General features: G+C 40.6%; 1 protein-coding gene across 4 annotated transcripts in view; it reads right to left on the reverse strand.

Annotated features, from left to right (window-relative positions):
- sema6cb (semaphorin 6Cb) overlaps positions 1 to 27,462 on the reverse strand; it is a 166,432-nt gene that overhangs the window by 68,319 nt on the left and 70,651 nt on the right. For 2 of the 4 annotated variants that reach the window (XM_079240098.1, XM_079240097.1), the window contains 2 exons: positions 20,092 to 20,186; positions 3,503 to 3,705 (listed from right to left, as the gene is read on the reverse strand). In XM_079240098.1, the coding sequence (XP_079096224.1) occupies positions 3,503 to 3,644 (142 nt within the window). In that variant the 5' untranslated portion in view covers positions 3,645 to 3,705; positions 20,092 to 20,186. The remainder of the gene's footprint in view (positions 1 to 3,502; positions 3,706 to 20,091; positions 20,187 to 27,462) is intronic. The other 2 variants (XM_079240099.1, XM_079240096.1) reach the window with 1 other exon arrangement.

A 27,462-nucleotide genomic window follows, 5' to 3' on the forward strand; every position in this document is an offset into this window, starting at 1 on the left:
GCTTCTTAGGTCTGAATCAGAATTTGTTTGGCGCGTTCACAGCTCCCCGAACGGAACAGACTTTCCGAGCAAACGGACAAGGATTCAAATTAAAAATGCTGATGTGAACGTGTCCTTATTTCACCAAGATCATAAGGAAAGCACTTATGATCAATGTAGCCGATTTTGCATGTTACTCTTTGAGCCCTGCATCTGTTTATTAGACCTGAGCTTCTAAATAGCATGACCATTATAAAATAAGTATATTTCTGCAACAGCAAGGTTTGTTGGAAAGCTTGTGGGCTCATGGCACACACTTGTGAGATTTGTTAAGAGGTGTAAAGGTCGGTTTATGTGGTATTGGTAAAGAATAAATGAAGATGGCACAAATGGCTTGTCTAAAAAACACTTTCAGGATTAATAGAAGTAGTCAAAATGGGGAAAAGCTTATTTTTTTAATTGCATCACAACGTGGATGTTGACAATTCTGAATCGATGTCCAATTGTAAAAAAATAATTATTCTTTAACAGTAAAAAAACAGGATAAAAAGGAACGCAAAAGGCCAAAATTATAATTGAGGCAACACAGCGCCTGAACTATCTGTGGCGTGCACTCAAAACACCTGATGATGACTGAATGCAACATCTGACCAGTATCGTCTACATTAAATGCCAGCGTGTGGAAGCAGTTTGGCATCTATGGGTCACTGTTTATTCTGTCTGGTTTATTTGGGAAAGTGTGTAAATGCACAGCAACACTGATGTGGATCAAAGAAACAAACTTATCAGCTGAAAAACACAAGTTTCTTTTAGCTTTAAGTGAACTAAATGCAGGAAGCAGACAGTATAAATGTCTTGCTGTTACACATGGAAGTACAAGTCAAAATTTCTGATCGAAATCAACTCAAGACCACTTGGATGTACTCCCATGTTTTCCTTTTTATGTGGTAGAAACAGAAGTTGCCCTGCAACAAACAATAAATGAGTTACGTTTCTTCTGTTTTTACCATGACAAATATGTGGAACCATGTTATGATTGTCCAATAAGCAAGCTAAAATAGAAAAATAGTATAAAAAAAAAAAAACAAAAACAAAAAACAAACATCAATCATTGTTTTGTAATTGCATTGCAGCCATATTGAACCAAATCATAATGGGCCTGAAGAGTCCCACCCCTAATGAATATCTTTTTGGAATGATGCACCTGTAGCTCTAAACCTGTCAAATTATAGTAAAATATGTGAAAATTAATGCTGCAAAGGCCAACACTGATAAAGTGAAGCAGAACAAAATTAGACAAGTTTTAGTACAGACAGTTCAGCAGAGGGCTCAAAAATGGCCACTTTGGCACAGTTTGGCACAGTTCTCTCAAAGCTATCCAGTTGGAGGACCTCAGATTTTAAAGCATTAATGTAATGAAGAGGCTCATACTTAAACTGATGTATTATTGAAACTACTGTATTATTTTCAAGCATTTCTAAAAATCTTTTAAAAAAAGTCAATAACTCAAACAGAAACATTTTCTATATAAGTAACATATACGAATGTTTATGCAATCCATCACAAACGAGGCCATGATTTGAATGAAGTTGTTTACTCCTATTCCAGAAGCCATCATTTTGGTGTTAATTCATAGACTTCCTCCAGACAAAGTCCTGCGACTCATAACGGATGGGTCACAGAGTTGTGAGGGACCTTGTGCCATGCTGTCACCTGGTAGAACCAGAGTTGACAAATTGCTCTTATTACACCTGGGATGGAGGGCCACATATAGCACTATTAGCGCAGCTATTTCTGCTAATGGTTGCGTTACTCTCTTCCAGATAGATCAATTACAGTGTGTGGGCCATGGTTCCAGCCACCTCTTAAATCAATTATGTGCCATTATAGTTAGTAGCAAAGGCCTCTCCTGTAGACCTCAGAAGTGATAGGGTGCCACTGATGGGTCCTTTGGGTAGTCTGATGAGACAGTGTGTCAGACATGTCAAAATGTCCAGTCACAGCCTCGTGTCAAGTTTTCATTTTGTTGTGGAGCTCTGCATTAATGTAGTATTAGCTTCTACTGACTGTCCCAGTTGGACAAGAATAATTATCCGCCTCAGTTTTTTTTTTTTCCCCCGGGTGCAGTTGTGTTTTTCAATTCCTTTGGCAGGTTGGTTGTTCCAGGTGTCTTGGAAAACTTGCCTCACTTATTCATAGGAATAAAGCCGCCGCAATGAGTCATGGTATTGCATGATGAATCAAAAACAAAAAATCTAAAAAAACCTTTTAAACTTTTGCACGGTACCTTATGTGCACAAGATATTAATACCAACAGTTATTTCAAATTGAGGGGTATTTTTTCCTGGAAGATGTGGTTCGTGCCATGTTGTTGTAATACACCGACTGCTGTGAGAGAGCTCCCGAGTTCATATCCCGGACGAGTCTCCATTTATGTTACAACCTGGCTTGTGGGTTGCAATATGAAACAGAGACTGAACGTGCTGTGAAAGCCTCAGCAGGCACACGTTTATCAACATTTTCACAGGTGCCGTCAATTAAAACCATGTGGTCAATAAAGCTCACGCAGCACGCAAACATTCTGGGATCTCATCCACATGTACTTCATTCAAAATATAGAAAAAACAAAATCCGACCAATAAAGCAACACTTTCACAGAAGAAAATTCCACAGTAGCAGAAAACAACAATTTGTCCAAGTTTTAAGTGCTCACTTGTCCTAAACATCCAAAGGAGCATGTTGTCACGTCTCTCACTTGCTAAATAGTTCAACATGTGCAAAACTTTCCCAGCAGCACTAGCAGATAATTTCATTATAACTGTCTGTTCCAGCAGCAGGTTCAGCGTTGGATTCTGCAGCAGCGTCCTGACCGTTCCTCATTGGAGTTGTTACCATGGGAACAGAAAATACAATAACATCAAATCATAAATGGTAACTGCACAACTAAACATGGCCAAAAGCTCCAAAAGGTTTATATCTAAGGGGGAAAAAAAGAAGTGTGTGGATGTGAATGAGAGGTCAAAGTGAAGAGAAACACCTGTGCACAAATCAACACGTTTCTTTTACCACCACTGCAAGGGTATCTGAAATGCAAAGAGGTGTAGCTGAGATGTTATTCATGCAACTACAGCCTTGTTGTCAGTACAAGAGAAAAGTCAAAATGCGTTGACTGTAATTTGAAAGCTTCCACATCCGCCTGAACAAACACATCCAACCGGTTTGTTGGGTGCAAAGTTATAAATAATGTTGCACCTAACTTCTGACTATAATTTAGTTTTTCATGAATATTTCTGTAGGGATAAAAAACTGACTTCTTCGCACTAAGAATTCAACAAGAACAATCCAATAACATATTCCAGCAGCAACAAAGCTTTACAAATGTACTCTCTGTGAACACCCACCTCACAAAGCCATGTTCACCGGTGATGAAATATAATCCCTTTGTGACCCTCACTGTTGTTTAACATGTAGCCTACTCCTGAAACAATGATTACTATGGCAACACAAAAGATTTTGAGCTTACATTCCCTTCCCACGATGTTGATTGGCTGCAGGTCTTGGGGGAACGGTGTGGCTCCTGAGGACAGCTGAGGTAAGAAGGCGACTAAGGTGAGAGCCAGGATGGCTGGCAGGATGGGTGGAGGCGATCCAGGCATCAGCCTCATTTTGGTAGAAGATGAGACCTCACCAGAAACACATGGCCCACCGCAGACTCTCCCAACCCACCTGTAAAGAAATAAAAGGTATCAGGGTTAGAACTATGAAGATGGATTACTCTAACCATAACTCGTTTGTCATTTTTTTAATAATTTTCTAAATAAAACTGCTGCAAGTACGTAACAGAACAATGATGGCAGCAATGGAGAAATATGGCAGCTAAAGCTCTTATCTGCATGCACTGCCTCGTGTCAATGCGGCGATGTGATTGAGTGGCCACTGAACCTGTGCAATGAGGGAGCAAACAGACATAAAAAATGTGTAGTTTGAGTCAGAGACAGACACGGGAAGGGAAGCAGTCAGGACAAGAGCCAAGTCACCGCTGCCCTGACCACCAGGACACCTGACATATCTCCTACCATGCCTATGCCTGTGCATTTCAAGGGCTGATATGGCAGCAACAACCTGTTTTAACCTTTCCTGATACCATCATGCTGACAGTGAGATAAAAGCATTGCATAGCCATATAATCTTTTAAAATCAACTACAAGATGGTATTTGGCCTAAACCAATAGATTTCCATGTTCAGTTTCTACTTTTAGTTCAGCCAGGACACCTATCAAGGTTTAACAAAACAGAGGAACAGCAACAAAAACTAGCTTTACTTGCTTGACATATTCAGATTTTTCTTGTTTTAAAAGGGTGTTTAACCATTCAACATACCACTATGGGAAAAGACAGGAGGAATATAAGAAGGAAGGTGGATGGGCAGGGAGAATTAAATTCTGTAGCTGTGTAGCCAGGATGCAGAGCTCAGCACTGTTATTAGACTGAACAACCGCCGAAGACATTATGTGATTAAATGGACACCTATAGTAGGCTGCAGGTTATCAACAGAGGTGTCAAAGTGAAGGTCCTGTCCAGCAGCTGTTCAACCCAGTCACTAAACCAGCTGAATTTTTTTTTTAGCTTAGCTCTACTGCAAGGATGATGAGTTAGTGAAAACACATGTTCTAAATGTAAAGGTATTTCCAAAAACATGGCTGGACTTTTACTTTATGGCACCTGGATTATACACCTTTGGTTGTTAATCATATCAGGTTGGATAAATCACATTAACAGCCTGAACTACTGGAAAGTCCCATTCTAAAGACATGGTGTACAGAGAAAAACACTATATTTTATTTATTATAAACACTTATATTTACTCTGACTGAAAACCGTAGGACATCCTCATTCAGTGCCCATACATCCACAACAGCTCTCAGTAAGTCAAAAGAATCCTGTAAGAATGCAGAGATCAGAGAACGTGTAACTAAAAGAGGAATGAGGAAGTATTTATTATGAAAGTGTTCAATTTAAATGTCAAAGTCTTTGATTTGATCAAAGGTCTCGGGTTGGCTATATTTCCCATTTAAATGATGTTGCCACGAGTGACTGGAAGTGTGTACTGGTGCCAAGTTTTACTTCTTTCTCTCTCTCTCTCTTTACAATAACACAAGCTAATGTTTGAGTTTTTAGTGTGACCTCAGGGTACAAGCTCAGAGAGCTCAGAGGAGGCAGAAAAATATTAAGAGTGATGAGGAAAGACATGTGTAGCTTCAAAAACAGAAAGAAAACCTTTTTGGGGTGAAAAAAAAGTACTTTATCAGTCAGTGTGGACTGATAAAGATGAGGTCTCAACTACTGTAGAGTGACAGATGCAATTGAAAACTGTCCTAAGTAACATGAATGTTAGGAGGTAATCTTTAAGGTGCTATGCTCAACTCCCCACCCATCATGCCCCACTGTTCCCCATCATTTCCCATCATTCCCTTGGACGTGCTTCTTTCACATTACAGGTTTCATGAGTTTATCACATCCCCTGCAGAAAACATGACTCCACTGATGCACAATGATGCATTTAAGCAACATTTCAGACCCGACTCTGCTCCATTAAAAACCTGAGGCTGGTTTGTCTTTTGAGAGAAGATGAGACAAGCAGGAAGTCAGAGACAGGAACAGAATCGAGGCAACTTCTAACAATAATGTGCAGACTCCTGAGTGTGTATATCAAATTATCTCATTAATAAAAACTGACATTGACCAAATAACTACCTGCAGATTTTACCACAGATAATGAAAAGTAAAGAATCGAGACAAGTCAAGGTAAAGCTTTTTGAAAAAACACCAAAAATGAAATATGTGTAAATCACTTCTAACCATGTTAACAGCAGCATCAAGCCTGATTTTAGAGACTGGAGTTTGTTTATATATTTATATATATTTATATATAGTCAGAGATAATAAATGATTAGGTGGGTGTTTTTAATTTGGTTAGGCTATATACTTAGATATGTGAAAGTTAATTTGAAAAATTTTAATTTGATGTTGAAATTACTTTCATTTGACATTCAATCACCGCTGGTATTATATAAAGCATGTGTATGAAAAGTGCTGAATAAATAAAATTTGATTAGATTTCAAGTGTTTCCACACGTATTCAATCCCAACTGACTAACCTGAACAGCTGTGAGAGAAAAGACCTGGCGGTATGTGGAGCTCCATGAAAAACAGTAGAAAACAGTGTTGCTGCAGCTGAAATCAAATTTAGGGCCAGGATAGTCTGGGGGACTCTGTCTGATTAGGTTGGGAATTTTGAAAAATTTTACACCTTCCTTTGGTGTCATACTGCAATTTATTAAAGCTGAGCTAGGTAACGTTGGGGAGCAGCAAGATTTGAAGGTAACACCCTATCTTGGCTCCTCCCCTTCTGGTTTTGCTCCTTGCATGATCCAAGGCTTTCGCAGCTTTTTCCACCAACGGTTTTCTCTTTCTCGGCTGTTTAGCGGGAGGAGGCAAATAAACCGGGTTAGGGAAAACCTTCTTGCATTTTCTCACCTATGTTTGCCTTCAGAGTTTCTTCTGCACTACTTTGTATTTCAATTATAACACGCTATTTATATGCAGGGTGTGGCTAACAGGTATAAGCTGTGGGAGGGGGAAGAGGGGAGCCAGGAGAGGAAGCTTGCGAAATATAAAAACTTTAATTCGGCCAGAACATTTTAATTGGTCAGAGTTTTTATAGATCTATAGCAAACTGAGGGGTCTAACTATATTTCTTATTGTTCATAATTGCAAAATGTATAGACTACTATCAGGGCAAGGAACCACTTCACACAAAAAATGTCTCTGACCAAGATTACCCACAAAAGCTTTAAATGTTGTATAATTCTAATGATTTTTCTTAGGATGATACACAAAATATGTTTATGGATGTCATACAGTGAAAGCAACTACTTGCTCCTCCGGAAGCAAGAACTAAATAAGAAGAAAAAAGCAGGAAGAAAAAAAAAAAAAAAGTCCTGTTCATCGACTAGTCAGAACATAAAACTGACATCTTTCCCTTTCAACCAACTTGTTCATCAGAAGTAAGCAATAGAGGGACACCAAGTTCATGCAATCTAGGGGTTTTTGTTTTTATTCTGCCATTCAGACTTCATTCTTTTACAATAAGATGCCCAGTATGAGCAGCAGGAGAGGCAGCTTACACATGAATGTTTATATCTACATCTATTTAATGCATGACGAAATGGACAGTCATAGACAGGCTGGAGGAGGAATTTGTTCAAACTATCCTAAAACTGCAATGGCCTGAACTCCCAACCGTGTTAGTGAGGGCAACGTGTCCTCTGCACAGTTTCTAGCAATCCCTCTTAGGTGTTGCATCACTTGCTTGAGCCAAGTGGTTTTACTTGGGAGCAGAAAATTAAGGCAACAGAGACAAACTGTAATCAATACTGAGAATACTTTGCTTCATTTAAATGCAAGGGGGGGGGGGGGGGGGGGGGGGGTACTTTTAGCAATGAGGTCAAGCAATGATTACAAAGTTATAAACTAATGGAAGTGAGAGAGAGTCTGTTTGTGTTTACTTTGTGAATTAAAATAGCCCGTGCGGCTGGCCTTAGGCAGTATATAAGGACAATGTACCTGATGGATCGGCCTCATATGCAGTCATTTGGATGTTTTCCCCTGCCTGGGAGTACAGCCATTTGCTCAGAAAGATTATGCTATTGTGGTATTACTGAATAAAATAAATCAATGAGGAAAATCACTTAAAATGTCAACAACATTCAAGGTTAACTCAGGTCATGTGCATGCTTAAGCTACCAACAAAATACCCTTTAAACACATCTCCAAATGTCAAAAGATCTATATGGCTGACTCACTTCTGTTATGAATATGCAGAAGCAGCCACTGAAAATATAAGCAGCACACTGAGGGAACAGTGGATCCCTGTGAGGAAGGAAGGCAGACATTTATTGACAACCTACTTAGCTCAAGGAAGGCAGCCAGCAGGGTGTGATGATGATGCATGCAAAACAAGACAACCATAGTGAGTACAAGAGCTTACGCAAGGCCAGTCATAGTCACTGAAACTCAAGCTAACACCTCTACTACAAGCCAAGACACTCAGACCGTGCAGTCTGTTGAGGACTTTATGATTATCTTCCTGAGCTGGTGCTGGAGACATTTTTCAAGCTCCACTGCTTCACACTTCCCTTTAAACTGAGAAGCTACACAATGACAAATGAGGGATTTGTTTTCAGGATAAATCAAACTTGGGATATGGAAAAAAAAACCCACCACATCTGACGCAAGCACAAGTAGTTCAAGTTCGACTTGGTCGGTTTTGTGTAGTAAGACTATTAACAACTGCTCCATCGGATTATTTCCCAAACTTACCCACAGTTTATTCTTGTTTACTTATCACTCATCATAAAACATAATGAGTTTGGAAAAAAAAAAGAACTGTATCTGAAATCTGGATGGTTTTGTTCTAGTATATGAACATAAAATCAGCCAATCAGCTACCCCGATCTGGTGAGGTGCTCTAACAAGTAACATCAACACATCTCTGCTGTTGCACTGACTAGGATTCTGATTCATTATAGCTCCCCGCTGCTACATTCAGCACAGTCCTGACATTTTATTAAGCTCCAAATATGCAGCAAACAGCTGAGTAATTACATGGAACACATACTTCTATTAAAAGTTAAGCCTCTAGCTCAGTGGTGTTTCAGCTCGGAGTGATTCTGCTTCCAGCGCCAGTGAAATAGCTGCGCATCAGGTCTGACCTTTCTGATATAAACAGAAACAATGAACCCACACCACTTGCTGCTGAGCTCCTACTTTTCCAGTATCTGCCATGTAAGTATCAGTGAAACAAACACGAGTGGGACCTCTCGTAATTCTACCTATCGGACAGTCGATTGGTTAATGAGTGCGTGTGTCTGAAGAGGGAACAATTGGCTGATGAGATGACAGCTGTCGAAGGGAAAATAAGCCATCGCTGATCCCATCGCACATTTGCTCTCTGTGTTCTTGGGTTTGGACGGGAGAGCTTGGGTCATTTTGTTTTTAATGAACTGGACTTGTTAATCCATGTGGGAGTCACTGGCAGAGTTGCTTCTCTTCATAGGAGAGGGGTTTCTGGGACTTTGGGGAACTTCATTGATTATCTGACACTCCCTCGGATTAGCAAACAGCCATGTGTCTGTGAACTGATATGAAGTATTTGGCCCTTTTACTGGGTTAATGTGTAAATAAGACTAAAGCAAAACAAACAGAAAAGATATTTTGTCTTCATTGGCTGGCATAAACAAAGCCATGGAATGACTTGTTTTCTGAAACTCCTGTGAGGAACATGTTTATGTTTCACAGTCCACACTTGGCAAAGAATGATAGTCTAGTAAAAAGCCTAATTAAAATCCACATTTCAGTTTTATCCTCAATCAGCTGCATGGCAACTCATGCACCTGTCAGCTCCAGGGACGTCTATGTTCTGCCAACACCTGGTGCACAGAGCTAAACAGCAGAGCATACTCCTGATGCAGAATTACCCTCTAGTATTTCCCCGACTTCTCTGGTGCTTTAGCGATGGGACAGCTAATCCACTTGATTTTGATCTCCACAGAACAGAGCATACCTCTCACCCCTGTGAGCACACGGATATCTCAGAGCCCCTTAGTCGCTGGTACATTTCAAGCCATACTATCTTTCACTATGACATATTTGTGGTACAAACTGGTCAGCAAAATGAGCGCATACATCCCCAACCTCCTTAATAATTTCAGATATAATTAGGCACATTAGCCTTTGCTCTCAACAGGCCCCAGAAAAAAAGTCTTTTATATTGGGTGCTATAATAACACCATAGATATGGCGACCAGATGATAAGTCAAGTATAAAGTAGGTTTGAGGACACGATATTTGAGCTTCATGATTGAATTAAACAAGAGAGCCGCAATGCGAGGAGCAAGCGCAAAGGCAGACAAAACAAACCTACTTCTATGATACAAGATATGATGTAATGCAATACATGTAATAGAACATATGGTCATGAGTTACCAATAGTCTCTGTGGCACCACTTATACCTTCATTAACTGGCTCCAAAATGCTTCTAAGCTGTATAAATAACTTCACAGAGGTGCATACTTTCATGGCAGATGTACCAAACATCAAATATTCAATTACCATTAAGAATTAACATCTGTGTATGCAGTTATCTGGTTTTTCTCGCTTTTCCAGGGCCAGTCGATACCTAATCCTCTCATAGCCAGATTGCCTGCAGGTTGTCGTCAAAACAACAACATGGGAGTATTAATGTGACAGAAGGAAAAACACCACATGTTTTAAATGGTTTGTGTTAAGACAAACATTTCATTGTTTGGTCCTGAGCCATATTGTCCCTCCCTAAATCCTTTAGGAAGGTTCATTGGACCACCGTGTTCATTGCAGTCCCATGACATGAATCACGCAGATAGTACTCATTTGAGCAGAGTTGTTTTTCTCAAACACTCCCTCCGTCCTCTTCAGGAAGTTTACTCATTGCAAACAGCCACAGCTGACATTCAAACATGACAGATGATGTGAAAAGCTAAATTTCCAGGAGGTGCATGTAATGTAGTTAGCAAATATTGGCCTTGAATATTCTCTCTAAATGTTTTCAACAAATTTCCTCTTTACCTGGCAGTTATTCTCAAGTCTAGCCTCTACGCTGTCAGACAGGGGAAACTTTGCTAATTAGATTTCCAATGGCTAACCACGCAGACCCAGTCACAGCAAACTGGAAATGGGATCAAGGAGCCCTGGGCAATAATCGAGAGAACAACCCCCACAGGACCCAGAGCTGGAATCTAAAGGGTTGTTTCCAGACTTGTGTTAGACGTAGTGCTCATTCTAGTGTAGTTACAACCAGGCTCTGATTACGAATACCTTTAAAGTATACACAGTTGAAAATCTGTAGCTTTTTTTTTTAAATTCACTGCAATAATCACATTTAGACTAGCCTTTATTCTTTAATAAGTGAGTAAATACTTCTTGAATCCTTCTATGAATTCCGATGATAAAGTTTTCATTTTTTTCTATGCATCTACTTAGGTTAAATAACTATTCTTGTATATGCAAGATAAATATTTGAAAGTCCCTAGCTCTTAGTCCAGGAGTCAGAGTTTGGGCCTCCAGGGTTACCTGTTGGCATCCAGACAGATGCTAAGAATAAACACTTGACCCAGCTGAGGCATCTAAGCTGGGCTGTTGAATACAAACATGTCAGATAAAGGAGTTTGGGATTTCAGCGCACTTCAGAGGTCCTGCAGTAGCAAAAACAGAATGGCTCCTGGGGATCACTGTGGCAACAGTTTAAAAAGTCCATTAGCATCCCTGGTCGAAGAGGAGTGATGGCTGGCTTCTTGCATTTTACCAAGAATAGAAAATCAATGGTCCCTGTAGTCCTTTAGTTCTTGGATTAGTACGTCAGCTGCCTGGTGTCAGTATAATGTAGTCTCACTCTCACGGTGTCTACTTTGTGCCATGGCAGGGAGAGGGCAAGATGGCATCTAGGCTGAGATGTGTCTGTCAGGGGAGGTTGGGACCCTCCTTGCCATCATGCCACTCAGCCAGTTCCCAGGGGAGAGCTTCTTTAACCCCAGAGCCCATAGAGTTCAGACAAGTGATGGGTTGTCTCATCGCAGGGGCCATTGATTGTCACCCCACGTCAGACGACTTCACTTCACCCCAGAAGAATCCTTGCAGATTACAGCGAGGTTCAAAGTCGAGCTTCCATGTCAGAGCTTTGGTGAACCGATAAAAGTGAAAGCAAGCCCAGTGAGAGAGAAAGGTTCAGGTAACTGTTTCAGTATTGCTTCGATAAAACGTCCACCATTCTTTGTGAGAGTAGGGATGGAGATATTAGTGTATCCTGAAGGTCCGATATTCAATAAAAATGAATGTTGCGGTCTGACACCAGCTGCTTTGTTCATGGGTATCAGTCTTAGGAACAGCAGGATAGCCTCCAGTCAGGCCTGCTCTCAGGACTTCTTTCTTCAGACACTGTGTTGGCCAGACTTCACACAGAGGACTCTATGCACGACTTAGACAGTGAGACAGGTCTCTGATCGATTTGCAGATTGCTGCAGGCGTCATCCATCGTCTTCATGTCTATTTGCAATGGGAGAGAAGAAGCCCAAAGGGCCATCGAGGGAAGAGGAATCAGGCTTGCATCAGTGAAATCCTCTTCATTCCTCTGCCTCCTGTTAATTATTTACATTAATCTTCAAAGAGGCCTATAATTCCCCTGACCCATCTATACTCCCTGTAAGTCAGGATGCACCTTCAATCTTCTGGAATCCTCATGACATTTAAAACAAGCCTTCCCTCAGAGTCATCAAGCCAAACAGATCTGTTTAAAATATGCCAGGCGGCATTTGTGCTCATCCTTTTCCCTTGTCTCCCTTTCGCTTCTAATATAAAAGTGAATATTAACTAGACTTCTCCTCCCAATCTGTTATTAATAATTCACGATGTTATAGGGAAACACTACCTGAACCCTGTATTGACAGAAATTCAAGCACTGTCATTCCCTCAAGGGCGTCATAACTGGATACCCCCCGAGGCCACTGACGCAAAAAGCAGAGTAAAAGGGGAGAGGTTAGTATTGTTTTCTAAAATTGTGCATCTTTCCATTTTTACCACCCTATTTCAAGGACTGGAATCTGACCTAGTAGCCAATGTAAGCCAACTCATCCACTTAAAAAAAAATCCTTTGGGAATGTTTAGAGATGGATGAGGAAGCACTGTTAACTTCACATAGTGGAATTTGTTAAAAAAGAATCCTTGAATGAGAAGTGAGTGTGACATTTCATCAAATGAATAGACATTTACTCCCTGCAACCATAACCTTGTTTATCCAATTGTACATTATGGATATTTATCACCACTGTTTTCATGGTGAACACTGAACAAATGAAGGATAGTGCTTATACAAAGGAGGAAAGGGCAAATATAATCTCCTGTCCCAGAACACTTTACATGCCACAGAGTTGCCTCAGCCTGATGTGCACAGAGCTCCTGACCGACAACAAGGGCAGGAAGAAAAGCCTGAATTAGCTGTATGCCGCAGACATAAGACAGTAAAAACAAGCTAATAGTGTGATTTATTATGGAGGCTGTTTGAAAAGACAATGGGAGACAGAATAAAAGATTCAGGGCAGATTTACATCAGCCTTTCTGATTGGAATCCTAGTTCATTTGCTTGGAAAAGTCGGCTTTGTTTGGGGAAATGTGAATGTGCCAAACGAATTCTGATTTGGATCAAAGAAGCGGCACCGGTTCGCCTACAAACGCAGGTCTTGGATCGTTTCAAATGGACCAGGAAGCAAACTACAAAGTCACAAATACAAGTGACTTCCTGGATTTGCGGTAGTTTTGGAGTAGGGGTAGTGATCGCGTTAAGGGTCCTTTGCCTCGTCTGTTGTTCATACTGCGCCCATTGTTGCAGTGTATTTATGCAGTATACTGGCATAGGACAAAAAAAGAAAAAGAAAAAAAAAAAAAAGAATTGCGGCACTTTCATCTCCATGTTTAGCTTGCAAATGGGGAAAACAGTTATATTCTTCACACGGGTCTTGTTCTATAGTCTCATTTTAGCATCCAACGCTTTTATCCAAAGCGACTTATGTATACACTCAGACACATCGGGGGGCAACTCGGTGTTCAGTGTTGAGCACAGTCAGTGGAAGCTTGGAATTGATCGCTCAACCTTCCAGTTGCAAGCCAACTACTCTTCCTCCTGAGCAATAGCCTGAATTGTCTTGTCATAAGCTAAATACTAGTGCAGCGCCACCTTTGGTGAGGATGAAGATATATTATTCTAATGGTTAGGCTCGTTTGACCAAAGTGCAGCATGAATGCAATCTGGATCTGCATGAATACACGCCCGTAGCTGAGTCCCCAATCAGTCTGGCGGACTATCCTCATGTGAATGCACCCTTATTGTTGCAAAGAAATGACAGTTCAGATCTGTTTTTTGTTATTTGTTTTGCAAAGCAGGTGGTTTGGTGATGTTTGCTGGTACCCATGAATACCCATGGGTAGAGAAATAAACTAGTAGGGAGAGGAATAATGACATCAAGATCTGTCTGCAGTTAGATTTGGTTTGAGATTACAGCAAGGCATTCATTTGCATGTTTACTTTCAAAGGTCACACCAGCAAAACCTAAACATCAAGCCATTTCACTGTGTATAGTGTGATCAAGAGGTTTGGCTTGGGCAAATGCTGATTCTGCTGTCAGTAAGCAGAAAACACTGGAAATAAATCCTGGGACACAAAAGGGAAACCTTATCCAAACTGGATGAAACCACAAGATTCAGACTTTTTGTTGTCCAAATCACAACACACAAAGAGCGGGTTAGCAGCTTATCTCGCTCGTGAGGCTGCTGTCTCTCACACAGTTTCAAAGCCAAAATAAAACCCAACAAAACAGAGTGGAGTGCCAGTGTGGTCAGATATACATACAGCACAAAAAGCCCAGAGAAAGCGTCAGAGTCCAAACTCTGAGGCAGCTGCTGATAAACAGAGGACCTGGGAACCAGCTCGCCGTGGTTCCCTTTACATCGCCTCAATTAGGCAAGATTCAGTCAGAGCTAATAAATGCAATGGCTTGCGTGGCTGATAAATTGAGTGGACACACATGTAGCTTCATTTTTTGCAATAGCAGAGGATGCTTCAGCTGGGGACCACTTCTGCTCAGGACTTTTGTGCTGGAAAAAATAAAGAAAGTAAGAGTTTGCTATTAACAGAGACTCTTTGATCTTTATCTCCCCTTTGGTACCAATTAATTAGCAGCACCGTTTGCATTTCAAGCTCTTTGTACTTCCTATTTTGAAATGGATCCGGCATAAATTATCAATCTAATGAAACTTCTATTCCCTCTTGATTTAAAAAAAAAAGAAAAGTGAATCATGACTGTCATATCTCTAAAGTTCAGCTCATTCAAATGAGGGGGAGCTACAAGCGACGGAAGTGATAAGACACGTAGCTTTGTTTCCTGCAGCTATCAGCGGTGCCTTTACTCAGGGTGAGAATCCTTTTATGTCACTGTGATGCAATGAAGAGGCCCCCTCTTAGTCTTGACAAAAAAAAAAAAAAAAAAAGATGCTGCAGTTTCAGGTGCACCAAAGCCGAGATGTCTACTTAAAAGATAAAACACACGAAGGCAGCATGGCTGAGAGCTGATCAAAGCAAGATAAATAGCTGTGAAGATTCTTCTACTGCCTTTATCCCCTGTTAGCAGAGGTAATCACACAGCTGTCACTAAGAAGATCCATCGTGTTCACATAGACCCAACAAGACTATAAGGATGTGATGGGGGGGGGCTAGTATAGGAATGTGGGACAAAACAGCATTTGGTGAATTTAATTTAAGCAAGAACAAACGCACTGAGCCTTGCTTTAATATATGAATGATTTTTGCAATCTGACTGGTTGGTGCTGATTAAGGGAAATATAAATCAAGGGTAAGAGTGAAGCTCCTTGGCGAGAGTGCCTCTCTGAGATAATGGCATCACTATGCCTGTGTGGTTCGCCGTTGCCGGGAAGATTAAACACTTTATCATTGTCTTCGGGACAAACATTCTGTACGCTGAACATGCATCCAATTATTAGACACGTTTTCCACTCAAACCAGACACCCATGCGTCAGCTTCATCACACACCAGAAGTCTTAAAAGAGCAGATGAAAAGAGGCAGCAGTCTGATCAGGGCAGCTCTAGCTTTCAGGACTGTAGCCCACGGTGGCAGCTGACCTCACTTTTATTACTGCTGTCTCTCACCGATGATATCATCTACACCTATACTGAAAGACCCAGCAGCTTTCAACTACAGTTTATCTCATTTTATGGCCGAAACGTCTCTGTCTTTCCAAAGAAATGTCGGTGGCCATCGGCAAGCATGCACTAAAAAACAGGGAGGCTCCTCGCACCTCATCAGAGGCTGTGGTGCATCATGGAACATGTGAGGAATAAGGCAGGAGTCGGGCATCAAACAGAGAAATGGGGCATGAACAGTGACAGCAGAAAGACAGAAATCCCAATGAAGAGGAGGATGAGGAAGAAGGGAATGACAGTGTCTCACAGCTCACTGATCTGGAATCACATAGACAATCAATTCCACCACTCCGTTTCAGGATGGCAGGTCCTGCTTCAGAAACAGAGCCGAATTACTTATTCCGTTTTTTTTTTTTTTTAAAGTTACATTCATCAAATGAGACAATTGTGTGATGCTTTTTGACATACAGCGTGACACTGAACAATCCTGGCCTTTAGTCTTAGGCAGAATAGCAGTGAACTAAATTATTTTCAAGATTTCAAACTCTGTTTTTATTTTTCTTTTACAGAAGAAAGCACATGATGAAGTGATCAGTCTCTGCTGCTTTGCTGGATTAAAAGGTTTTAACACGACGACACCTTTTAAAGTCTCAAACAGTCAGACTCGACTAAATCTGCATTACTGGTTAATCGCAGAGATCCGTTTATTTAAGCAAGATTATGCTTCCTTTACCATAACTAGTTGATGTTTCTGCATAGTTTGATTAAAAACATGCAGATGTTGTAGATTGTTTTATTTGAGCATTTGTGGGGAACTACCTATTAGGGCTGTGACGATATGCTTTTGTCCCAATTCGATTCGATTTTCCCATCCCTACTAACTGTGCTCACATTCCCAAACTTATTAAAAATGCAGTGATTTTATATCTAAAAATAGCTCAAAGTTATTACATAACTTCCTGAATGGTTGGCCTGCATTTAGGTTTGTACTCAAGGTCACCAAGGACATTACTGAGAAGAAGAAGTAAGTAAGTCAACCCACCTGCTGAGCTGACTCTGTTAATGACTATTCTGAAATAGACCTGGTGACCATTAATCAGATATACTTGCCAATCTGACAGATCTGATTCGATTCAGTCTCCCAGGTGGTATGAAAGCATCGATCACTGCTGTCTACTGGCCCTCAAAATACATGGAGCCTCAGTCCGCCAGAGTCTCAGCCGACTGTCTTTCAGCACGAGTCTGCCATGTCTGAATTGTGTGTTAAAGCATGGCCTGGATCTCTGTATAGATAATGTTGCCTTGCAGCACTTAAAGAGGATAAGCTCTTATCTCATCTAAATCTCCAACAGTCAGAGGCAGCACAGCCTCTCTATAAGTCCATCTAATTAGAGCTCAAATCATCCTTCAATCCTTCCTTCCTTCTTCCTTTCTTCCAACAGTGAAATCCATTCAATAAAGATGGATTATAGAGGTATTGTACTTAGGATGTCATTACTTCAGCTTTAACATAAATTACCGTAGAATGGAAAACTAAAATGCTCGACCTTTTTCAGCGCATATTCACTGTTGAATTATTTGAAAATACATTTCACCCAGACAGACTTGTACCTTTGGGCAGGAACTCCTCAAGTTTCCAAATAAAAACCCTTCACAGTGGTGGGCAAAAGGAGAGCATTTATTTATTATTTATTAAATCTCGCCATTTCTAACTTTTCGTTTTTAAATATATGAATGACACCAAACAAGGAGAGCCGTGGAGACAAAAGCAGGAAGCAGAAAACAAAAGCTACTCTTTTACCACTGACTCTGCGCCGACTGTCCCTCTCATCCTCCTCCTCCTCCTCATCCTCGCCTCCCTCTTCATCCTTCCACTAGCTTTGACAAAGCAGCTATAATAATAGGAAAGCGAGGGGACAAACGGTGCCATCCATAAAGAGGGCAGATACTGGTGTGAGTGTTCTGTTAAGCCTGGGTGGTGGTGTCATTAAGTGTGAGTGTGTGATAAATGCACTCTGCTTGTCGGATTTGAGATTCTCATTAGTCTGTGTTCAGGAGCAGACCTGAGGCCATTACTCTTGCAGCTGCCTTGACAACAGGCTGATTGTGTCTGTGTACAGGAGCAGAAAAAAATGCAGGTTTCTATTGTAATGCGTGTACATATAGAGACATTTTAAATGAAGCATTATGTCCTCTGGCAGCCAGAGTCGGAGGTCTTCTGTACTCTAGCAACAGCTAGTTATGTTGCCTGTATGACACGAACGCCTTAACTGGAACCATCAGTTATAATTCATGTAGGGAGTGTTTGACTACTGAGATGAATGATTAGCGGTCCATTTTTTTAGAACGTCTTTTAACCTTGCTTTGGTACCTCAAGGTGCTTTTACAACACATTTCCCATTCACAGAAACGCTCACCCAGCAAATCTAAGTATACAGCTGCACTTGAAAGCAGCAACATTTTCTTACCAAAGTATGGACCAACCAACCAACCAGTTAACCGATCTTCTACAATTACCATTAAAAAGGCATTTTTTTTAAATGATTGTGTTTGTAAGAAGCTAATGAACAACCACTGTAGCATTTTTTCTGGTTGAGTCATTTTAAACCTCATTTAGATGCAAGTTTTCACAGGAAGTGTCCAACAGCTGGATCCGAACAGGACAGGGCCAGTCAGTCCAATGAGGACGCAGTCCTGTAGGTTTCAATGTATCCCTGCTTCAATATGGGGGCGGGGGTTGTTTGTTTAGTTTTTCCCCCAATTTTATATGTGGCCCCCCTGGTTGTTTTTGCAGCTTTAACAAAGGAATTAGTTGTGTATCGATCCGCCTGTGTTGTTCCAGACCAGAGCCCGTGTCCAGTGCAACATCCGGCATGCTCTGTTGTAAACTTACCACTGTCAATGTCTCACTGCTGCTAACTTTGGTTAAGAGCTGCAACAGGTGCTGCACTGATGTCCTGAATTTCCTTAAGATGTTGCAGCAGACAAAAAGAGGAAAAAGCACCTTAGAAACCATGGAGTTCGTTCCTAAAGCATTTAACTGTCTCATGACGCTGATCACGTACAACATGGACTATATTTTAGATTATACTCAATAACTAAATCCATATTTACAGATTTCATGATGAATGTTTGAATAAAATAAAGCTGTTTGTACAAACTGGTCAGTACACAACCAGAGTGGGTCTTTGTCATTTTAATTTGTTTTGACAAATCTGACTTTAAATTATAACCAGATATCCAGACTTCTTAATGCTCTTTAAGGTTGTCCTTAAATTCTCCTGGTGCAAATCTGAGGTACATAAAACTCTGGTTAATGTCTGTGGATCATTGTTAAATAAATAAACAAACAACTAAATGGATAAATAAATACTTTTTTAGTATTCACCTTCTAACTGCCTAGTGAGGACATTACCTTAAAAAAAAAAAAAAACAGAATGCAATAGTATAAAGTTCATAACAAGCTTCAGTAAATATTACACACGGCTGAGGTCTCATTTGCAGCAGACTATTTGTCTATGCTGATTGCATCGCAAGCTGAACGGTAAACAAAACATTCAGCCGAGGCGTCATTAAATTACACTACTTATCAAGCTTTGTGTTTTCAGACAATTGCATAAATTCCAGAAATCATCAGTTAATCGCAACCCCCATTACAACAATGCTTTCAGTCTTTAGCCAAATCGGGATGTGATTGTGATGTGCAGATGTGATTCTGAGTAAGCTGTGACTGCTGAGAGGTCTGACACACATAAACAGTGCAACACTTGTCTCCTGTGGAGATCCATTTCTAGGTTTACAAAGCACTTGCATGGCATCTGTACAAGTATTGTAAATAATATACATAAGAATAATACATATTGTTTTAACCGCTTCTGTTGTTTGACCGTACGCCATGTCAGATACTTAAAGAGGGGTTCCTCTTGGCTGCACAGCAGGAAGGAGAAAGGCTTGTCCACCAGTCTAGTTTGCCTGCTTGTTTCAGTGGCTGGATCAGTCGTCTGGACGTCTGGTCCAATCAATACTCTGAGACAAGCATCTGCTCGGGTCTGCTGTAACTGTACCTCTGTCCTCGCAGCCTTCTCAGGCAGTTCTGCAGACAGCTGGATGCTGCTGGCTCGGCAGTGAAGCTTATCGCACAACAACACAGGAAATGTGATGCCACATACAGCGGCCACTGACACTTTAATTTGTCTTTGCTGACATGGTTTTTCAAACTGTTCCTGGAGTTCATCCGCCACCTGGCCGTGCTCGCTCACTCTGTAGATGACTTTTCAGCCCTCTTGAGGAATGCACTGCCACAATTACCTTGATGCTCAATTGCTGCGTAGTTTTCATTATGTACAAGCCTCAGTGGAGCAGGTGCCATGTTGTTCATCAGTTCAAGACTATGTGGTGGGTAGCTGGGAAAAAAAATATAAAAGTCAGCCTTGCTCAGTAATTGAGAGAGTCACTTGGCTCAAAACAGTGTTGTGGTTGTTTAGAGGGCTGCAGCATCACAAAAAGCACTCGACTAGGAAGAGGAAAATAAAAACATACAGGTAAATAAGAGACAAGTGCTAGAGGGAAGTCTTGGCAACACTTCCAAGATGAAAAATCTGCAGATGCTAATTCAGACTGCACCACATCCGGAGGGACAGTGATAGTAATTCCAGGTTGGAGTGAGAATATATGCAAGAGTAGTGCTTACAATCACACATTACCATAATAAGTTGATTAGGTTTTCATTTTAAACTTTAAAATGATTTTTTTTTTTTTACCAAGATACACTGGGATGCAACACTCATCCTTAACTATATCACTAAAGTGATCAGAAATCTGAACTTGGGTTGCCAAGATTAGCTGATTTGTTGTGATTACATCGACTATCAAAACAGTTGACAACTAATTTAATAACTGATGTAAGATTAGGAGAGATGCTCGTCGTCTTAGCTACAATTAATGTCAACAGTGAAATTACACGTATTTATTGTTTGCGATTTATTTCTGGTTTCCAGTGTCCAACCAATTGGATTTTGCAGCACTATTAAATACATCAAAATGTTTGTTGCCACGGCAACAAGCTGCCAAGTTCATTAAAAGCTGTTGGATGAGGTATCGTCTTAATTGTCTTTATCTTTAGATATCACACTGACAGAGACAACTCTTCAGGCTGGAAGCTGATTGTTATGTAAGAGCAGCTGCATGCTGGCGCCATAAGCTACATATGATCCAATTACTCGACTAATCGGCAAAATATTTGCTGAATCAATCATATGTGGAAGCCCTAAACTGAATTATGAAAAGTTTTTTTATATACAAATGGCAGAAAAATATTCCTGGATTTAAATATCCCCTGGTTGCCTGGGCCTGTGCCTCTGTGTTACTGCCAATGCGCTGCCCCGATGCAAATGGCTCCTCGGATGGGGTTTCCACGGCTAGTCCGTCTGCACTTACCTCTCATTTAGATATATCTAACAAGGGGGCTTGGAGGTATCTTTTTATATAATGTCAGTCTGTGTGTTTCCTTTCTGTCTGATTTTAAACTGTAAAGCGCTGTGAGTCACATTTTATGTTGGAAAAGTGCTTAATAAATAAAGCGTGATTGATTGATTGATTGAAATATAGCTGTAAATGAAGATCCTAAGAGCCGTAAGAGTTGCACAACAATTCCCAGAAATAAACCTGCAAAAGGCCGAGAGCAAGATAAAACACTCGTGTGTGTGTGTGTGTGTGTGTGTGTGTGTGTGTGTGTGTGTGTGTGTGTGTGTGTGTGTGTGTGTGTGTGTGTGTGTGTGTGTGTGTGTGTGTGTGTGGGCAATAATGTTTGCAATTCATCGTTTTAAAGTTTGCTCATGAAAGTCCAAAAAAACCCTTTTCTTTCTCATTGTACAAAGTTAAACTGTGAGGACATTTCTGTTACTTTGACTCTAAAACCTTTTGGTCTGTGATGGCTTCCATCCAAAATCCAAACAAATGTGGTTTTTTTCGACGGGAATCACAAAAGACTTCCCAACAAATGAAGCTAAAAAGCATAAGCTGGAAATATATTTAGTGTTTCCTACTAGAGGCTGCTTGGATGTCTAAATCCCACTGAGAATAAGTTGAACTTGTTCAGTCCACTTAAACCTCTACTATATCTCGACAGGAAACTAAAAACTAGTGGTTTTCATAAATGAGGCATCTCTCTGCAAGAGTAATGAGATGATTCACTTTAATCTCTGTGATTTCATCCCCTCATTTCCATCGAAGTGATTTGGTACATGTCTTCTCAGTGCGCTTAAGCCCTTCAGCCATATGCTACCGCCACACAGACGGTGACACAAAGGGCTTTTAATCAGTCTTCTTGATGATGGAGCACATTCTGTCATTAAAAAAACACAAAGCTTTGAGCTTGGCTGGAGCCCTCTCGGTTCCAAATACTCCGACTGCAGCCAGGTCTGAGATTGCTACATCTATTGCTGCTTTGTAAAGGAAAGAAAGAAAAAAAATGTTCATCTCAGTTCACTGCTGCGTGGATTTCTGATCTTTTCGAGCTGGCTGGAATCCTGATACTGTTCACGCAATGCATTTCTCACATTAGACTACTTAACCTTTCCAGTCGATGATTCAACTCATTTTCTGCTTCTGTAGCGCTGAGTGAGAAACGTCGGAGAAATGTGAGTAACGAACTGAGCTTGTGCTTCTGCTGTTTATAACATACAGCCTTTAGAGCTTCATGCTACAATTCAGAGTTTATTATTGATAGATCAGAAGGGAGGGGGGGGGGGGGGGGGGGGGGGGGTCAGACTGACAAGTGAAACAGCCAAAAGCAGAAAAACAGAGATCCCATCCCATCTCAAGCAGCCAACTGTTCAAACAGATTCAGTTTTATGTGCACAAGAGTTATCTGAATGGTGACAAAGACAGAACTTTAGTGAGGATATATGACTTTATTGTGAATGAATTAATTCGGGTTTTTGTGCTTAAAGGAAACACGACTCAACAGCAGAAGACATTACCATAAATCCAGTCCAAGTCGAAAAACAACATTTACTTTATGACCTTTAGTTGTTCAGGACTAAAAATTTTAACTGTTGACTTTTTCGCTCATTCAGCTTGTAGTTACAAACACCCTGGAGTCAAGCTTTCCTCACAACATGAAGTAATCCTTCCCTCATTATCCAAATTTAGGAATCACTTCCAAGTTCCAAGTTACTTTGGAGTTGTGCGAGCTCGCTTTGCATATACACGCCATCCACAGCACCTGAATCCTGTCCCTGACGCAGATGTTGAAACTGAGTGGTGTGCAGTCATGTTTGCTGACAAAGCTGAAGCAGCTTTGCTCTTTTGATGCGATGTCTTTCCCATCACCGAGCGATGATTTATTTAAAGCCAGCTGCAGATTTGTTCTTGAACTCCGTGGTCTGGAAGCTTTTTGTTTCAGTGTGAATACAGGAAAGGGGAACAGCGGTGCTGGTTGTGGGGCGAAGGGTCTGCAGACTGTTTGTGCTGACAGTGAAAAAACTGTTATCACAAACAGAGGGCTGGTTTCTCCTAACAGCTTGCCGGCTGTGCTTAAAAGCGCAAATGAATTTGTGTGTGTGTGTGTGTGTGTGTGTGTGTGTTTGTGTGTATTTCTTGTAACGAACTGGCCTCTGCCCAGGATCTCTGGGTGTCTAATAGTGTGTGGACAACTCATAAAAACATTGCATGCTGTTAAAGGTTTGGACTCGTCATTATGCTGGGCTGGCTGGTTTAACTAGCAACAAGAAGTTGCATCACTCCTCCATGTGAGGATTGTTACATCCTGATAAACAGAAATGTCAGCAAAAAAGTTCCTCTGAAGTTAAAAAATGTTGTTCTCAGAGGGTGTTTTAGGGGTAAGTCAATATTATTCACTCTGCAGTTGTAAAGCAAATCCGCTAGCTGGCGAGAAGAGGTCCAAATAGTGAAAAGTCAAAAGAAAGGGAGTAAGTAATCTGAGAACTTTCCACTTTGCTCCACAGATACTAGAGACTACAGACAGGCAGCGAATGCATCACAACTGCTGATCGATATTCCCCATTCTTCAGGCTTGCAGATTCTCTGAATAATAAAGAACCGTGGGAAAGTTATCCTGTCACGTTCCAGGTGAAGCCAGCAATTACTGAAACCTCCTCTCCACCTACAGACTGAGCAGAAGTTTTTAATGAAAAGTAGAAACATGTAGCGCTAACTCAATTAGAGACACAGTACTGGCGAGCAGATAGATGATGACTCGAGGATTGCTACTTCTGCAGCTACAAAGTTGTTTATTTGGCTATAATCAGAAATTACAACAGTTCCGAACTGAAAAATGCTGAGAAAAAACTTGATAATATCTGCATATGGATATCTAATATAACACAAGTGATAATACGAAAGTTATATGTGCAATAAGTAGATGTGTCCATTGCAGCCACTTCTCACGCTGTTGTCGTAAAAAGTCTGTGAGCATAATGGTCATTTGGGAGGAGGGGCTTTGGAGGTAAAGCTGGAGCACAGCAGAGAGGAAGGGGGAGGGGCCTACTAGTTTTCTAAGCCAATCAAACTCTTTCCCAAGGTTATGCTTTAACTGCTGCTTTTTAGGTGTTGTTAAGGTACAATGTGATTCTTCCAAAAGGAGACTTTTGGTTATGAGGTGATTTACTTTAATTTCCCTTTGGGGATTAAAAAAGTATTTTTCATTTCATTTCATTCAGTCGTAATCGTATAGTCACTTTGAACTTGCACCAAAGTTGTAATTATAACTTCTAATTTGGAAAACTGCACAACTTTTCTTCCTTCATATAACAACATGTCATGTTTTTAGGACAAATACTAGTAAATAACTATCTATAGTATTTACAGTAGACTTAGCTGATATTATGCCATAAAACATATAGAAAAACAAAACTCATGTTAAGATTTTCTTTTATATGGTAGATAATCTGTTGCATTGTTACTCTAGGTCAGATATTGTTTCAGAAGCAACTTTGTGTTGCTCTTGAGGACATTTTGACATAATCTGATTTCACAGATCTACTTCAATCACACTGGTCCAAACTGTCTGCACATTCAAGTTTTTGCATCCTGCACCCTCAAGAGATTTCAGCTAAACTTCCAGCTCAAATTTCTACTCAAAGCAGTTGCAAAGAAAAGCCAAACAGGAAGCAGTTTTACATCCAGGGACCAAGCCTAATGAGCAACACCAGTCCTTGTCATACAAACCATGATCTTACTACAAGCCGTGCTGCAGGGAATATACCCATGGGGCTTTTAGTCAAGCTCCACCAAAGCTTCATGGGTAAACTTTGTTAAGACAGCAGCTCTGTAAATAGAACAGCATGCTGTCATGTGTAGTATGCTAGAGATGTTGTGTACCTATAGTAGGCTGTATGCCAGGGCTCCCAGAGTCCCACCAGCCTACCATTAGTCTGAGCTCTGTCTCTTTGTCAAATCCCACTGCATTCCTTTGCCTCTCTGAGCGAATCCAAGCAGAGACTCTCTGACAGTTAGCGAGCACCTCCACTGCACACATCATTGATACTAATGGGGACAGAAGGCTGGTGCAGGGTGGCATGTGGATCAGAGTTTGCTTGAGGTTGGGGAGGGGGTGTGCGAAGTTACCCAAGTCAGGATTACAAGTGGAGCGTGTGTGGTTGCTCTACGGCACGGAGATCAATTCATGTCGCTGCAGCAAATGGCATGACAACCAGTCTCCTCCCGATCCCCATCTGCCTCCTCTGTGCCAATTTGTCACAGCACATCCAAGTGTGGCCGTGCCCTCGTTTAACATTGAACAAGAGCACGACTCGGGAAAGAAGAAGAAAGGAAGGGAAAGGAAGGAAGAGGAGGAGAATGTAGGGACACTAACAAAGAGTGAAACCCTGAAGGTAAACAGCGAGAGGGTCATCTGAGTTTATCAGAGACCCAACATGAGGAAATATTCAGAATGGGGCTTCAAGTGACTCCAGTATAACCACTGAAGTGCAGCACTCAATCCAAAATTAGCCACATTTTTCAGTGAGGCATCGATTTAAAGAAATCCTTTCATTTGGCTGAAAGGCAGGTGCAAAAAAAAAAAAAGATACTTGCAAAGATAATGTTAAAGCATTAATGAACTAAAAAAAATGTAAAAGTTGATTATTTGAATAATTTTTATGTTAAGTTATTATTATTATTATTATTATTATTATTATTATCATTATTATGAAAGCCCTTGAACCAGGAATAGCCAAAAAAAAAACCAAACTCTTGTTCCAGAAATTCCTGGTCCATTCATTTGTCGCCCCCTAAAAGAAAAACCCCTCTAGCTCAATGCTTTTCTAACAGTCATCATTAACATTATAATTTAGCTTGTTCCATCACATGGTTATGAAAAGAGATCAAATGTGAAATGTACTTTTCCAAAAAGTTTGTTACAAGTTTATTTGTTCATTTCATGTTCAGTTTAACTTTACATTGTTATTCATGAACAAATAGACACAGATAGAAGATTAAATCTTATATAATCTGCCACATAAAGCACCTTTCGAATAATAATAAGTTGAGTTGACTTAACTAAATTAAATTAGATTAACCCCCACCCTAACCATGTCACCACACACTACTTCAGCAAGAAATAAGAGAAGAAAAAAAAAAACCACAAAAAAAAAACATTTGTCTTGTATATCTGTAGATAGATTCAATAAACTTACAATTGTGTATACAGTCTCATAATTCTATCCTTGTCCATTTTTTTGAATATGAAATGTACGAAAGTATGTACTTTCGCACATGAATACAACATCTGTGGTTAAAATAGGAAAATAGGAAGCTATGAGTTGCTATGAGGTGAGATGTGTGACTTTACCGAGGTAATCAGACCAAATCAGCAGGTTCATCTTTGAACATTTGCGTGTAAAGTTGGACAATTGAAGGCAAAATAGTAGAATTTCTTAGCAGCTCCTTCAGACGGATAAACAAAGGTCTTGTTTTTCTTCTGTTTTTTTCCTTGTAAAGCATGTGGGCCATGAACAAATGTTCATACATCCAAACTATGCTTCCCTCACAGTGACAAGGACATAGTGAAGGCATTCTTGAGCTAGTGGGTGACAAGATATGAATGCAATGCTCCTCAGTCTTTCTGCCTCCATCCTGCTCCCTCGCATTTTTTGGCACGATAATACCTCTATTCAACTCAGCGGTCTGATCATGTTTCACGCCTGTGCACCCGCACCAGTTGCCATTCTGTCCCCATTTCACTCCCTTTGATATGTCTTTGTGTCATCAAAAAAGACAAGCAGAAAATAATGACATGAGGGTGATTCAGTTCAACACCTCATTCCTGTACACGCATACGTCCAACCAAACCATCACGTTTTGTTTTGCTGCTGTCAGCAGAGTGCAATGCCAAAGTAGTGGCTCCTATTCACTCTGACTGATGCACAATGCTCTGCATCGGCCCGATTCCACCAAAAGAGGATCACAGAACAGTGAGGGTATGAAAGGGGGCATAAATGTTGAGACCAAGAGCTCAACATGCGCATTTATCGACTCATATCAATGAAAATAGGAGCTCATGGCGTTGAAGCCCTTGCTAACCCCTGTAAAACAATAAGAGTGTCCTACACAGCCATTTGACATGTTTGTGAGTGAAACACCTTTGAAAGCGGCTCAAGTGTCTTTTTGCTTAAAAACAACAAAACAAAAAGCAAAAATGATGACCTGAACCGACTC

Source organism: Telmatherina bonti (genome assembly GCF_933228915.1).
Source record: "Telmatherina bonti genome assembly, chromosome: 5".
NCBI classification, from domain to species: Eukaryota; Metazoa; Chordata; class Actinopteri; order Atheriniformes; family Telmatherinidae; genus Telmatherina; species Telmatherina bonti.